This window comes from Hypanus sabinus, chromosome 13 (assembly GCF_030144855.1).
Source record: "Hypanus sabinus isolate sHypSab1 chromosome 13, sHypSab1.hap1, whole genome shotgun sequence".
NCBI classification, from domain to species: Eukaryota; Metazoa; Chordata; class Chondrichthyes; order Myliobatiformes; family Dasyatidae; genus Hypanus; species Hypanus sabinus.
In genome coordinates, this window is record NC_082718.1 from 107,474,604 (window position 1) to 107,491,142 (window position 16,539).

The 16,539-nt window shown below is 43.1% G+C and overlaps 1 protein-coding gene across 3 annotated transcripts in view; it reads left to right on the forward strand.

Moving 5' to 3' along the window:
• Window positions 1–16,539, forward strand: part of LOC132404266 (solute carrier family 2, facilitated glucose transporter member 11-like) — a 50,388-nt gene that overhangs the window by 12,631 nt on the left and 21,218 nt on the right. For all 3 annotated transcript variants that reach the window (XM_059988409.1, XM_059988411.1, XM_059988410.1), the window contains 6 exons: window positions 253–351; window positions 3,979–4,139; window positions 6,878–7,002; window positions 8,670–8,799; window positions 12,902–13,050; window positions 14,867–15,054. In XM_059988409.1, the coding sequence (XP_059844392.1) occupies window positions 253–351; window positions 3,979–4,139; window positions 6,878–7,002; window positions 8,670–8,799; window positions 12,902–13,050; window positions 14,867–15,054 (852 nt within the window). The remainder of the gene's footprint in view (window positions 1–252; window positions 352–3,978; window positions 4,140–6,877; window positions 7,003–8,669; window positions 8,800–12,901; window positions 13,051–14,866; window positions 15,055–16,539) is intronic.

The following is a 16,539-nucleotide window of genomic DNA, read 5'->3' on the forward strand; positions in this document are numbered from 1 at the left end:
AACCAATTCAGTGCTGAGGCGAGTGAAGCCAGTCCAAGAGCCCGATGAGGATTATAAACAGCTTCTTCCCCTCTGCTGTCAGATTTCTGAACCCAAGAACACAACCTCGCTATTAGGGGTATGAGGAGAGTAATAAAATAGAAGATTTACTGTAATGTTGATGGCTCAATGTGACTGGTTTTAGTGTGTAATTAAGTTTGTATCCTCTTATTTAGTTTTCAGCAATAATCACAACTACTTTTTAATTCACAGTTTCTGCGAAGAAAGTTTTTCTTGTTCATCTTCGTGGTAGGAATTGGAGGGAGTTTCCAATTTGGATTCAACATATCTGCAATAAATACACCATCAGAGGTAATCTGCTGATTCAGTCTGTCCTATGTGCACTCTCACCAACACACCCCACTGCTGCTTACACTGCTAATGGTAAGGAAGACCACTTTCTGGTTATGATCCAGAGACTCAGATATGTTGTGCTCAATCCACCCAAAACACACACGGCTGTTTGTTCACATACCTGACTAACTACCAGCAGCAGAAATTATTGAACTACTGTAATGTCATTAAAAAAGAGTCAGAATCAGGCTTATTATCAATGCCATATGAAGTGACATCTGTTGTTTTTTGGCAGCAGTACAGTGCAAGACATAAAAATTACAATAAGTTACAAATATGAATTAATAAAGCAAAAGGGGAAGAGTGAGATAGTCTTGGGTTCATGGAGTTCAGAAGTCTGATGGTGGAGGAGAAGAAGCTAGTGAAAAGACATGGAGAGTGAGTAATGGTAGAAATGAGAAGAAGGCATACCCAGGGTCCGTAATGATGGATGCTGCCTTCCTGAGGCACCACTTTTTGAAAATGTCCTCAATGGTGAGTACGGTTGGGCCCAAAATGGAAATGACTGAGTCTACAACTAACTGCAGCCTCTTTCCATCCCATCCATTGGAGCTTCCATACCAGTCAGTGATACAACCAGTCAGGATGATCTCTGCAGAACATCTATCAAAATTTGCTGGAGTCTTTGGTGACATACCAAATCTCCCCAAACTCTTAATGAAGTATAGCTGCCAGTGTATATTCTACATGTTTTCATCAATATGTTGGGCCCAGGATGGATTCTCTGAGATGGTGCCACCCAGGAACCAGAAGCTGCTCACTTTTCCGCTGTTGGTCCCTCAATGAGGACTGGCGTGTGTTCTCCCATCTTCCCTTTCCTGAAGGAAATAATCAGTTCCTTGATCTTGCTGACTTTGCCAGCTGGCTTATCATGCTCCTGTGCCATCCTTGTCACCATCTGAGATTGTGCCATCACAGTGGTGTCAATGGCAAATCCATAGCTGGCATTTGAGATGGCATGTGGCCTAGCCACAGTCATGAGTATAGCGAGCGTAAGAGCAGTGGGCTGAACACACGTCCATGAGGTGTGCCCGCATTGATTGTCAACCTGACTGAAGATGGACTTTGCTTTGTTGAACCAAGTGTAAAAGGCTGCAGAATGTCCTTGGATGGGTGGGTATCATCAACTGCGTCTCAGCAGTGAACACCAAAATCAAAGAGAAGTTTATTGTCATATGTACATGTAGCTCTAGGTGAATGAAAAACTTACTCACAGCAATATCATAGACACTAATTTACACTACATTCATAAGAAACACTAATTACTCACAGAGTTTACAAGAAAGAATACAATCGGAAGAAATAAAACAACAAAATCCATTGTTGTGCAAAGTGATCAAGGTGGGCATATTGATGTACTGAGGCCATGGTTTGGGATTTCAATGATTGGAGGGAAGTAGGTGTTCTTGGAGCTGACAGTGTGGGACCTCAGGCTTTTGTGTCTCCTGCCCAATAATAGCTGCATAAGGTGGTGTGGCCCCGATGGAGGGGATCCTTGACGGATGCAACCTTCCGGAGAACCCTGTAGATCCTGCTGATGATAGACAAGGATGTGCCCCTGGTGTATTCATCAGTCTTCCACTCTCTGCAACTTCTTATACATTGGAATTGCTGTACCAAGCCAGGATATAACCAGTCAGTCTGTACATCTGTGGAAATCTGATAAGAGTGTGTAGTGACACATTGAACCTCCTTAACCTTTTAATGAAGTCAAGACGCTGGTATGCCTTCTTTACAATTGCACTTGGGTACTGGGCCCAGGGCAAGGTAGCTCTGGGGACTCAGCTAACCTGCTAGTCCTTTGCAGAAAGAGATAGTGAGAAAACCAACACAAAGAGATAGTCATTTCTGATCTTATTGCCTCTGATCAACCTGCTGCAGATGCATCTGATCAATACATGGTTGCTAGGAGTGACTAATTTGATGTGCTTGTGGAAAAATGGCTACCCTCACACAGAGCTGACCCGCCATTGTGCTTTAAGGCACCTTCACCAGTCAAAATGCTGGGTAACAGTGGAAAGGATAGCTCAGGATGAAGGTTCCCATGGCACTGAACTGCAGCACAGTTTTGTTCCACCAGGATTTTATTTCCCAGAGGCCATGCAACATTCTCTCTCTCACACACACACCTTTAGCCATGACTGAACACTAAAGAGCAAAGTAAAACCCACGACTCAGCCCCATGATGGGTAGGGAGATCAAATCTCTGAGTCTTACATCAGAGCAGGGATCAGCGGCTCATGAGCTTTGTACCACGTCTGAGGTCTTGATCATCGATCAGAGGAAGATTTACCCGGCATATTGAAAGCAGAGATGAGTTTCAATGTCGGCCTTCTCTGGTATGTGCCTCCTGAGAGTCAGGAGGGGGTCCACGTATTTCAGGATTGTACTGTTAACCATTGTTTGGCCAGAGGGTGGTGAATCTGTGGAATTCATTGCCACCTACAGCAGTGGAGGCCAAATCATTGGGTAGAGAGGTTAAAGAGTTCTCGGTTACTAAGGGTGTCAAAGGTAACAGGAAGAAGATGGCTGAGTGAACTCGGCCTTTTTCTCCTTGGAGAGACGGAGGATGAGAGGTGACCTGACAGAGGTGTACAAGATGATGAGAGGTATTGATCGTGTGGATAATCAGAGGCTTTTTCCCAGGGCTGAAATGACTAACACAAGAAGACACAGTTTTCAGGTGCTTGGAAGTAGGTACAGAGGAGATGTCAGGGATAAGTTTCTTACACAGAGAGTGGTGAGTGTGTGGAACGGGCTGCCAGCAATGGTGGTGGAGGCGGATATAATAGGGTCTTTTAAGAGACTCCTGGATAGGTACATGGAGCTTAGAAAAATAGAGGGCAATGGGTAACCCTAGGTAATTTCTAAGGTAAGGACATGTTCAGCACAGCTTTGTAGGCTGAAGGGCCTGTATTGTGCGGTAGGTTTTCTATGTTTCTAAAATAGAAGAATAGGGTTGAAAAGGATAACAAATTAGCCATGATGGAATGAGCAGAGTCAATGGACCAGATGGCCTAATTCTGCTCCTATGTCTTATATAATGTTATGGGATTATTCTCAGAAGTCAGTGTGATATAACAGAAGCAGGGTGGTAGAGATCTTTGTCAAGAAGACATTGAAATTCAGTGACATTTGCTGTCAGAATCTCCTTATGTACAGACATTCCTGTACCTAGCATCACTTTGTGTACACACAATCAATCGATGTATGTAAACTACCTTGTGTAATTATATTTATTGTGTATTTTTATTATTGCCTTCTTTATATTAGTGTGGTTTATATATACTGCATCGGCTGCGGGGAAACAATTATTTCATTCCCCTTTACACATGTGTACAGGAAATTACATGAAGCAATCCTGAACTTAATTTGGTAAAATAATATGTTACAGATGCTGGAAATCTGAAACAAGAACCAGAAATGTTGGAAATGCCCAACAGATCAGGCAGCATCTGATTTTAACCTGAGACGTAAACTCGACTTCAGCTTCTATTACACTTTCTATTTGTGACACTCTCACCACTAATCACATGTATCTGTATTATACTGAGTGTGAGTTTCTGTGTTAATTCATTCCTCCAGTTCATTAAGAACTTCATCAATGAAACGTGGATTCATCGATATGAAACTCCTCTGCAGGAATACTCACTGATGCTCCTTTGGTCCTTCATTGTATCCGTGTACCCGGTTGGAGGGCTGATCGGAGGACAGGCTGCTGCAGTTTTAACTGTGAAGTATGGAAGGTGTGAACAGCAGCAAAGTGCCTATGTAACGTAGAACATAGAATATTATAGCACAGTACAGGCTGCAAAGTTTCACTGACCTTTAACCCACTCCAACATCAATCTAACCCTTCCCTCCCACATGGACTTGTATTTTTCTATCATCCATGTTCCTGTCTAAGAGTTGCTTAAATGCCTCTAATGTATCTGCCTCTAGCACCACCCTTGGGAGAGCATTGCATGCACCTACCACTCTCTGTATAAAATACTTACCTCTGACATCACCCCCCCCCCCCCATACTTTCTGCCAATCATTCTAGAGTTACGTCCCCTGGTATCAGCCATTTGCACCCTGGGAAAAAGTCTTTAACTGTCCACTCTATCTGTGCCTGTCATCATCTTGTACACCTCTATCAAGTCACCTCTCATCCTCCTTCACTCCAAAGAGAAAATCCCTAGCTAGCTCAGGCTTTCCTTATAAAGTATGCTCTTCAATCCAGGCAGCATCCGGGTGAATTTTCTCTGCAGCTTCTCTAAAATTTCCATGTCATTCCTATAATGAGGCCATCAGAATTGAACAAGTGTGGTCTAACCAGGGTTTTATAGAGCTGAAACATTACCTTTCGGCAGTTGAACTCAACCCCCAACTATTAATGGACAACACACCATACACCTTCTTAACCACCCTGGCATGGCAATTTTGAGGGATTTATGAACATGGACCCTAAAATCCACATGTGACCAGCTGTGAAACTATGCACACTGAATTTGTCTCATTTTACAACCTACTTTAAACAGAAAATAATTACTTTTAATAGGGATGCACTTTTTATTTGGCAACTTGAGGTTAAAACACAGAAAGTTAAGTGGCAATAATTCAGGGAAGCAAATGAAGCCAAATCAATAGTGCTGATGGGTTAGACATTCAAACTTGGAGGGAACCATTACAATCTGTAACTGGGATGGAGACATTGAGTGTTTAGAACTGAAGAAATTGGTGTACTGGATTGAATTGGATGAGTAGATTTTACAAGGATTATACAACACATACACACGTACGTGTATGTGTGTGTATACAGTATACATACTCAGTGGCCGCTTTATAAGATACACCTGCTCGTCAATGCAAATATCAAATCAGCCAATCATGTGACGGCAACTCAATGCACAACAGCAAGCAGACATGGTCGAGAGGTTCAGTTGTTGTTCAGACCAAACATCAGAATGGGGAAGAAATGTGATCTAAGTGACTTTGACCATGGAGTGATTGTTGGTGCCAGACGGGGTGGTTTGAGTATCTCAGAAACTGCTGACCTCCTCGGACTTTCACGCACAACAGTCTCTGGTGCTTACAGAGAATGGCGTGATAAACAAGACATTCACTGAGCAGCAGCTGTGTAAGGAAGTCAGAGGTTCAAGCTGACAGTAGCTCAGGATTATCACCTGTTACAACAGTGGTGTACAGAAGAGCATCTCTGAATGCACAGCATGCCACACGCCTTGGAGTGGATGGGACACGGCGGCATAAGGCCACAAACATACACTCAATAGCCACTTACTTTGGTCCAGGAGGTACCTAATATGGTGGCCACTGAGTGTATATACTTTTGGAGGGCAGAAATCACTGATGAATCTCTCTGTGAGCAGTGCATTTGAGGGAGTGTTTGTGAGGTGGCTTAATAAACAGAGATTGGAGGTGAAAGGAAGGAAACACCGAGGGGCTGGAGATGAAGAGTGATAAGAGTTAGATTGTCATAACATCTGAGGAACTGGTGAGACAGTGACAGACTAAATATAGAACATAGAACATAATTGATTACAGCACAGGAACAGGCCATTTGGCCCAGAAGGTTGTGCTAAACCAGCTAAAAAAAATCAAAAACACCCAAGCACTAATCCCTCCTCTCTACACAATGTCCATATCCCTCCACCTATTCAAACATCTCTTAAAAGTCTCCAATGTTTTTGCCTCTACCACCATACCAGGCAGTCCAGAAGTCCATGAGTCTCTGAACAAAAAACTGGTGCTCCAGAGAGAACAACCTAAGTTTATCCAGCCTCTCGTGATAGCATGTGCCCTCTAAACCAGGCAGCATCTCAGCAAACCCCTTCAACACCCTCTCCATCATTCTTCTTATAGTCGGGTGCCCAGAACTCCAGATGGAGCCTAACCAGAGTTCCATAAAGTTGCAACATAAGCTCCTGACTTTTGAACTCAGTGCCTTGACTAATAAAAGCAAGCATTGCATAAGCCTTCTTCACCACCCCATCGACTGGGACAAGGAGTCACTTTCACAATGGGCGTGAATATTGTGTCAGAGTAAGGTATTCTAAACTGATGGTAGATACAACAGTTATCTAGATCCATCTCTAGGTTAATCAAAGGTGAACAACAATATTGTTGGAGGTCTGTGGATCTGCAGAAAATTACTGTCGCTAGTTAGAATCTGGCTTTCAAGTGAATTGCCTGATAATGGATGATTTCAATTAATCTTTTAGGCTTAACAAAGATGAAAGCATTAAGTAGAATTTACTCCAAATGGAATAATTGAAGTGGTGACTGATATCAGCTGTTCATGAGTGACATTTGTCCATTGCTCTCCATTTTAATTGCTTCTTAATGATTCAATGAATAGTGCATACACCTGGGATAATCCTGCCTTTTAAAGTGAAGAGGATAATTTGCCTTTTGCTATTACTTTAGACATCTTGTAATTATTTCGTATATATTCACCTAAGCTTATTCATTTGTGTTTCAGGAAGAAATGCCTGCTGTGTAATAACATTGTGGCAATTGGATCTGCACTAATAATGGGATTTAGCAAGATGTCAAGGTCATTTGAGATGATTGTGGTGGGAAGATTCCTGTATGGAATTAGCACAGGTAATGCTAATATGTATTGTTTACCGTTCTAAAGTACATTATATGCAGAAAGCAAAATAATAGCCATCAAATGTTGGGAAATTCAACCATCACCGAAGACCTCAGAGCCACACTGCTGGATTGCAACATAGTGAGAAAAGGCACTTCGACCTTTCCGTACATCGAATTGTTTAAGCGGATTCAGGGAGCATGTTGAATGGGCATCAGGGGCTTTGGTGGGGAGAAGGTGCTCACAGAATCTCAAAGGTGGACTTTCAAACATGACAATGATTTGGATGATGAAGTTGATGGCTTTGTTGTGAAGTTTGCAGATGATATGAAGATAGACGGGGCAGGTGGTTTTGAGGAAGTAGAGAGGTTACAGAAGGACTGATAGATTAGGAAAATGAATAAAGAAATGGCAGATGAAATAAAGTGTATGGTTATGCATTTTGGTAGAAGAAATGAAAGGGCTGACTCTTCTAAATGGAGAGAAAATAAATGGAGAGAAAATGCCTGTCTGGACACGCCCCCTGCTGACCGCTCCTGTGGCTCCTCCCACAGGCCCCTGTATAAAGGCGATCTGAGGCCTGACGCTCGGCCTCAGTCTCCAGGACGTAGTATGATAGTCACTCACTTCTGGTTCCTTCTTCCAGTCAATAAAAGTCGATATCTCGCCTTATGTCTCAGAGTGAGTTATTGATGGTGCATCAATACTAAGGTTCAAAAAGACGTGAAAGTCCTTGTGCAAGATTCCCTTTGTAGGTTGTTTGTGGTGAGGAAAGCAAATACAATGTTAGTATTCATTGGAAGAGGACTAGAACATAAAAGCAAGGATGTAATGTTGAGACTTTATAAAGCTCTGGTGGGGCCTCACTTGGAAAATTGTGAGCAGTTTTGGGCTCCTTATCTTAGAAGGGATGTGATGAAACTGGAGAGGGTTCAAAGGAGATTCATGACATTGACTCCAGGGTTAAACGGCTTGTCATATGAAGAGAACTTGATGGCTCAGGGCCTGTATTCTTAGGAATTCAGAAGAATGAGGGGTGATCTCATTGAAACCTATCAAGTGTTGAACGGCCTTGATAGAGTGGATGTGGAGAGGATGTTTCCTATGGTGTCAAAGACCAGAGGACACAGCCTCAGATTAGAGGGGCATCCTTTTAGAATGGAGATGAGGAGGAATTTAATTAAGCAGAGAGTGGTGATTCTGTGGAATTCTTTTCCACAGTCAGCTGTGGAGGCCAAGTCTTTATGTATATTTAAGCAAGAAGCTAATAGATTCTTAATTGGTCAGGGCTAAAGGGATATAGGGAGAAGGCAGAAGATTGGGGCTGGGAGGTAAATTGGATCAGCCATGATGAAATGGTAGAGCAGACTCAATGGGCCAAATGGCCTAATTCTGCTCCTATATCTTATGGTTTTAAGACCGCAAGATTTTCAGACTGAATCTCTGGACAAGGAGTCATTTTCAATCTGGGCATGAAATTGCAGAGGCTGGTCAATTTCCCTGGCGGGTGTTCATCTCCACTGGCTAGTTTTATGCCTGCTTGGAAAAACAACTATCTACCCCATTCAGCACATTTAACAACATCAAATTCCTCTTGAACCCTTAAACACCAATGAGCCGGTGGCATTGCCACTCATCAATGCTGATCTACCCTTCGCTGTTCTGTTTCTTTTACAAGGCCTTGGATTGGTTGCTCATGGCTTGTACCTGGGAGAAACAGCGCCGAAGGAAATGCGAGGGGCGGTGTGTCTGACCCGTGCCGTATTTAATGCCATTGGGAAGTCGATGGGATTGATAATTGGGGCCAGGTATGATTACATTAGCTAACCATCCACTATAATCTTGCTTGACTTGTTCACCTCAAATCAAGCAACGCAGACCTTCATCGCAGACTGAGCGCTTGCAACACCTAACGCCCAATAAGATTAGAGCTCACGTGGCGGGGCAGAGGTGGCAATGCAGCAGCTAAGAAGAGTAGAGTTGATTACATAATTCCATATTAGTCATATGTGTGTATGCACGTATGAATGACTGGCAGTGATTTTATGCTCTTCTTTAAGCTATAAGTTTGGGGAAGTGAATGAGGTGCCCAGGAAGGGGCAACACCTCTGAAAGGGCTTATCATGTCCATTCTGGGGAAGCTCATTCATTTTTGGCCCCCACCAGACACTCATCTCTCTCCTATGGTTCCTGTTTGTATGTGACAGAGCCACATCACTGTATATTGCTTCAACAGGCAGGCTAAACCAGGTAAGGGAAGCCAGCAGGCCTTAGATTCTGCTGAGATAGGGACATACGTGTGGATTAGATCAACAGTGATCTCCTACAGCCAGGAAGGTGATTCTGCAGTGCTTCGTGGAGAGTGAAGGACATGACAAGGCATAAAAGAAGTCATGGTCACCCACTGCAACCAATGAAGACCCCGGTTTTTGATGACTCCTCATACCACCGGGCCCAGACTTCCGAAGGAGTGGAACTGTTCCAGTGCAAAGGCTTTTCCTCTTTAGAAACTCTCCCACACAGGTCTCCAACGTTGTTGGATATGATGGACACTCAACAAAATTGTTCTTTTTGATTGGGCAGGTTTTTATCATTTCTATTTCCTCCACTCTTTACTGCTGGATTAGGGGATAGAATTATTATTTTCCTTTTATTTTTCTTGTAGTTTAACTTTCCTTTGCTTGCTTGTAATTTTATATAATTATCTGTCCTATATACATGAATTGTTCAGTGATTTTTCCAGTAATTACAGTTGCTTCTGTATTTTTCTAGAAACTACTTAGTTTTCAGTAGCTGGTGGCATGCCACTTGAATCTGGCTATTTTATAGGTAATTGTTAGCAATTAAATTGTTATCTTTGGTCTGAGTTTGAGATGACCACAGCTGCTTTTCCCTTGGTTCCCCCGGCTCCTCTTTCTTGTTCATTTTCCACTCTTGTAACGCTTAATAAAATGATCATAAAGAATAAGCTTTATGCCTCATTCTTGTCATCTGAAGAACATCAGATCAGAAAAGGATCAGGATGGAACATTACCTGGAATGTTTTCCGATGCTGTTTGTGGTATGGTAGACTTTGCAAGGAATCATTCTGTCCTGCTTGTTCTCATTGCCCGCCGTGGAGCTGTCAGTAAATATCGTGATGGTACATACCCGTACTGCAGGGAAAAGAAACCGCTGTGTCAGCTCACCTTGTCGTGGAGAGGCTTGTGAGTCCCTGAGATCCCGAGATCGATGCAGTCTGAAGTTTAGGCATCTGGTGCATAGTCCTGGTAGGGTCACCCATGGCAGAAGAGTCAAGGGAGAGGTTCCAGACATAGTGATCCAACCATGATCTCAGTGGTGAGCTGGTGGAAGATGATGACACATCACAACAGCAGTGAAGGTAGAAGAAGGCTGCAGCTGTGAAGGGTCCTCAGTCCACTTACAATCTATGACTGTTGACCCTGACCCTGATCTGTGCTGCCCATGCATCAGCCTCCCCACATTAAACAAAGTCACGCACAGTTGTCCTCCATTAAGTGATACTTATACATCCCATCCCATAGAATATCTTCCAATAACTTTCCCACTACTGATGTCAGACTCACTAGCCTACAAATTCCTGGTTTCTGTTTCGAGCCTTTTCTAAACAGCAGAACAACACTGGCTAACCTCCAATCCTCTGGTACCTCTCCTGTCACTGGGAATGATTTAAATATCTGTACTGGGGCCCCGGTAATTTGCCTCCAGTAGGGCCTGAGGGAACACCTGGGTAGATCCTGGGGATTTATCCATCCTGATTTGCCTCATGACAGCAAACACCTCCTCTGTAATCCCTACAGGATCTATGAAGTTGATACCACCTTGCCTCACTCGGAGACTCAGTGTCCATCTCCTGAGTAAATACGGATGTTAAAAAATATATTTAAGATCTTCCCCCAACTCTTTTGGCTCCACACATGGATAACCATTCTGATTTTCCAAAGTAAAATTTAGAAGTCCTCCCACTTACAAGTTACATCTGTGCCAGAAATCAGCCCGTCCCAATTCACACTTGTCATATCATTTCTGATACCATCAAAATTGGCCTTTCTCCAATGTAGAATCTCAACCCGAGGACCAGACCTTTCTTTTTGCATATTTACCTTGAAATTAATGGCATTGTGATTTCTAGATGCGAGACTGCCCCTACACAAACTTTTGTCACCTGCCCTGTCTCATTCCCTAATAGCAGATCAAGCATCGCACACTCTCTCATTGGGACTTCTACGAAATGATTAAGGAAACTTTCCTGAACACATCTGGAAAACTCTATCCCATCCATTCTTTTTACAGTATAGCATTGTTCTGATTGAAATTTTCTTCCATGTGACTATAGAGAGTTTGCTTTGAGACGTCAAACTGTTTCTCCCAAGCGCTGATGAGCGAAGGACATGGCAGTCATGTTTAATAGGAAGCCATTCTTCATGTTGTGCTTTCCTATCATGTAGAATGAAAATACCAGGGCCATTGTTATGTGTAACGCTTAGAGCTATCGCCTTGTGTTTGTCTAGGAGAAAATCCGACCACCCGCCAAACCGTGTCTCCCGTTTGTGTAGATGCAGTGTAATGCACACTGGTACAAACTCGCACATACAAAATCAGACAGCACACAATGTACGTTTTACAGATTACACTTCATAAAGCTGACTGGAACTAGTAATTAATAGTGATACAATATAAAAAGAAAGAAAAGGGCGCCAAAACTTATCAGAGTTCAATCAGTTCATGCACAACTGTTAGAGCTCAATTATCGAAGCCTTAGGTCCACCACTCGATCTTCTCCGATCTCCTCAACCCGCCGCCTGGGACTAACCTCAGTGGTCGACCAGAGCGCGTCCAGCACGCCCTTCCTTTACGGTTCTCCTCCCAAAAAGCCTGCGCACTGACTCCAGGTTCCAACACGTACAGATAGAACAACATTGCTTCCAATGGCTAATAAATATATTAACCAATAATTATAACCCTAACATTCCAATGAAACAGAGCATTACCTCATCAGTTACCTACAAAGAAGCCATTTCATTATAATGCTGCAGAGAAGCTATTATATATGCAGTTAACATTACAGTTAATAACCTGAGAACCCTACGTATGTTTTAGGTGAGGTTCACTAACTTATTAAATGGGAAACATTGCCAAGAACAACGGTGTGATTGAACAGGACGTTGGTCCCTCCTCTGCAATGCCTTTTGAGCAGCAGTGGACCATGTTGAGGTGACCACTGCAGAACCACAAAGCACTACAGCTCTGAAACAGTCCCTTTGGCCCGTCAAATCTGTGCTGAAACAGCTAGGTTCTCGAGTAGCCATTTGCTGATTGTGGGCAGAGGGGTAAATCCAAGTGTGCATGACATTGGCACAGGCCAGGCCAGCATCCCTCTGTTGGTCTGGTGGTCCTTTTGTTGTCTTTCCTTTCACGGACCTGTTGCCTTGACCTGGATTTTCCCTCCTTCCCCTGTACCGGTTTTGTGCCCAGCAAACCCACCCCACCCACAATAGCTGACCTTGATACGAGGAAGAGGCGGTGGGTACATGGAGTGTGAGGGTTCCACAGCATGGGGATAAACGTAGAATGTGTGTATGCATTGCTGTTGGTTTCTCTATGTAATTGTGTGCTGAAATTGCTTAATAGGTGTGATTTGTGTTCATTTAATATGACATTCCAAAACTGGTCTAAGTTTTGAGGCACTAGCCAATCATTACTCTTCATTCTCAGCTTTGGGAGCTTGGAGTACACAAATTGGTAGCTTGTTTTCCTACATTCCAAAGTGAGACAATAATTCTTTAGTTGTAAAATGTTTCAGGTTGTGAAAGATACTCTGCTAGTGGAGGTATGGAAGAGTGACACTGGATCAGTATGGAGTTAATCCCCTCTTACATTCTGTCCCAGGATATTTCTAGGTGATGAAAACAAGTGGCATTTATTATTGGCCTTCAGTGGGTTACCTGCCTTAATTCAACTCATCATCCTCCCCTGGTTTCCGGAAAGCCCCAGGTATCTACTCATGGAGAAAGGAAGCAGAGCTCTCTGCATTGATGGTAAGTGAAGAACACATTGGCCAGGCCTGCATGATGACCAGCCTCCCACTGGTTACTCTCCTTCAATTAGGGCTATGATCTTTCCCCATCTACTGTGAGGGTACGGTGATGTAAGCTAATTCAGACCATAAGACCATAAGATATAGGAGCAGAATTAGCCATTCAGCCCATCTATTCCACTCTGCCATTCAATCATGGATCATTCCCGTGCCTTCTTCCCATAGCTTTAATCAAGAACCTGGAGGAACTCAGCAAATCAGGCAGCATATCAGGTAGTATGTAGGTGGGAAAGGATCCCATTACGGGCACAAATCATCAAACCTGCCAGCCCAGAGATCCAAGTGCCTGACTTCTGACAGTGGGTTACAATTCCCAGAGTAAAGTTTGAGATTTGTGATGCTTTTCACTGTCAGGCATAAAAATATCTCTCTATGATGCTCAATTAACAAGTGTTTTGCCATACTTTGAATGCCAAAGAATGGATGAAAGATAGGGTGATTAAAGCAACTCGCATGTTTGTAAAGATAATGTGGGTAAAGACACACTGTCCTCCATTCCAGGAGGTGAGTACCCCCCAGCGTACATCAGTAGGTTGTTGCCTTCTCTTGGAGGAGGTGATTTCCTTGTTGAGGCTGAGTCATCTCACACCCTGCCCCCTCTATCAGGACCAAGAACACAAATCTGTTGCTGCTAACACTTGCTGTTGTTTCATTGCTTTGCTTGTTGTGTTCGGTGTTGTTCCACCAGGGAACGTGGACATGCCACGTTGGCATCAGAACGTGTGGTGACACTTAGCGCATCCCCAGGCTGTGTTGGTTGTTAATGCAAATGACACATTTCACTGTGTGCCTCAATAAACAAATCTAGATGATAGCCTGAATCAGGGGTGCTTTGCAACCCCATACGCTTTATATTGAGCAGCTGCTATACTAAAAAACCAGAACTGTGCTCAACCTAAATTGTGGGGATGATTCCACAGACACAAAATCTTCACCAGTTAATCCTTTGATTCAATAGGACAACAAGCTTTCCCTCAAAGTCAGCAAAACAAAAAGGCTGTTTTTTTACTTCAGGAAGGGGGTTAGAGCACATGCAAAAGCTGGTGGAACACAGTAGGCCAGGCAGCATCTATAGGAAGAAGTACAGTCGACGTTTCAGGCCGATACCCGTCGTCAGGACTAACTGAAAGAAAAGTTTCCCCATTGCATATTCGTTCACGAGTCCTTGTATTCCACTGATGGAGTTTTGCCTCTTTGAATAAGATGACTAGTATTCGAAATGTAAATGTGGGTGTGGTAAATAGACTAGCAACAGAAAACCGTGTTTTATAACTGCAATACGATAACAATCCTTAAAACTGATTTGTTGCCATTCCAACGTCTCTCGAAGTCTCAACATGAATTCTCCCCCATTTTGTAAATACTCTTTTCCTCCTCTGCGTCATGGAGGTCTCACTGGAGGTGCCTCACCACAAGCTGGAGAGGACGTGTTGAGGTGGGAGGTCCATCTGCTACCCCATTTGTCCAACCCGGTTTCTTAGACTAATGGGTTAAGCAATGCTTTTAGCCTGTATGCACAAAAGCCTCTTGTGTTTTACATTTACTTGTTAAAATGATCTGCCAAGTTTCTGCCCAAATTAGATGGAAATTAAGGCTATTCACCAGGGCGGTAAATACTGAAGGATACTGCATCGAGTTTCTGATTATAGCCTCAGGTTTTATTCAGTTACTTAACTAGTTTTTTATTCAATATCCAACTGTATTGTTGATAAGCATTTGATCCAGTTATTTGACTCTATGCTTTCTGTTCCTCAAAGCTCTGCAAAGACTATGGGGTCCGGGTGATTACACAGAAGAGGTTGATGAAATGATGGCAGAACTGGCTCAAATGCAAGGGGCTACCAAAATCAATATTATACAGCTGTTCAGTGACAAAACGATACGGTGTCAGCTTTTAACCGGCGTGGTTGTCAGCGCAGGGATGCAGCTCAGCGGTGTCAACATTGTAAGTATCTTATCAGTTACAAGTTCATTCTCCAAGCAACAGCTCCTACGCCGTAAAGGTTAACTTGCAGATCAAGTCAGTAGTAAGGAAGCCAAATGAGATGTCATTTTGAGAGGACTCGAATATAAAAGCAAGGACATAATGCTGAAGCTTTATAAGACATTGGCCAAACTGCACTTGGAGTATTGTGAGCAGGTCTGGGCGTTTCATCTGAGAAAGGATGTGCTGGGATTGGAGAGGGATCAGAGGAGGCTCACAAGAGTGATCCCAGCAATGAAATGGTTAATATATCAGGAGCACTTGATGGCTCTGGGCCTGTACTCGCTGGAGTTTAGAAAAATGAGTGGGCATCTCACTGAAACCTATCGAATATTGGAAGGTGTAGATAGAGTGGACTTGGAGAAGATGTTTCTAATAGTGAGGGAGTCCAGAACCAGAGGGTTCAGCCTCAGAATGCAAGGATGTCTCTTTGGAACAGATGAAGGAGGAAATTCTTTAATCAGAGGGTAGTGAATCTGTGGAATTCATTGCCACAGACAGGTGCGGATGCCAAGATTGGGTATATTTTAAATGGCGGTTGATAGGTTTTTTTTAGTCAGGATGTTAAAGGTTACAAGGAGAAGGCAGGAGAATGGGATTGTAAACTATCAGCCATGATTGAAGGGTAAAGAAGACTCAATGGCCTAATTCTGCTCTTGTATCTTAAGTTCTTCCCAGTTCTGCCAATTCTGATCAGAATTATGATGATGGAACTTCCAATAAATCTAGTATGTCGAATATTTAAAGGTGATTTGCTGTAAATCGCTTATTTTAATCCATGTCATAAAGTCATAGAGTCATACAGAATGGAAACAGGCCCTTCAGCCCAACGCATTCATACTGACCAGGATACCCAAATAAACTAGGGTCATTCTTCACATTGGCCGATTGCTATCCATGTACCTGTCCAAGTGTCTTTAAATATTGTTGCACCTGCCGCATCCACTTCCTTTGGTAGCACATTCCACTGATCATTCTCTGGAACACACCAGATTGGTACATTAGAAAGTGCAGCTTGTGTTGAAATCAGTGGAACATACTTAGTTTGTTAATATGAAAAAAATCATGAAGAACTCGAAATGCCAGCACTATTGGACACAGCACAGTGTTGCAATGGGCAGTTACAGCATAAACCAGTCCCCATGGTTTTCTGTACTGGTGCCTGCTAACCGTTCCATTGCAAAGCAGGACAGAACTAGGGTAAGCACAATTGTCTCTTCTGCTGTCACATGACTGGCTTTTGGCGTGGTAGAGATTTGGAATGGGCTTGCCTTCCTCTGTGTGTTTGCAGCTGGACCACAGTTCCCATACGCAGATGCAAACTGAGCCTTGTGCTATTGTTTTCAGTCATGCTTTACCTGTGGGTAACAATAAGCTCTCAAAGGTGTGAAGTCGTTCACTAAAGAATGTACTATATTATTTGACATTAGTTATATTTGTCACATG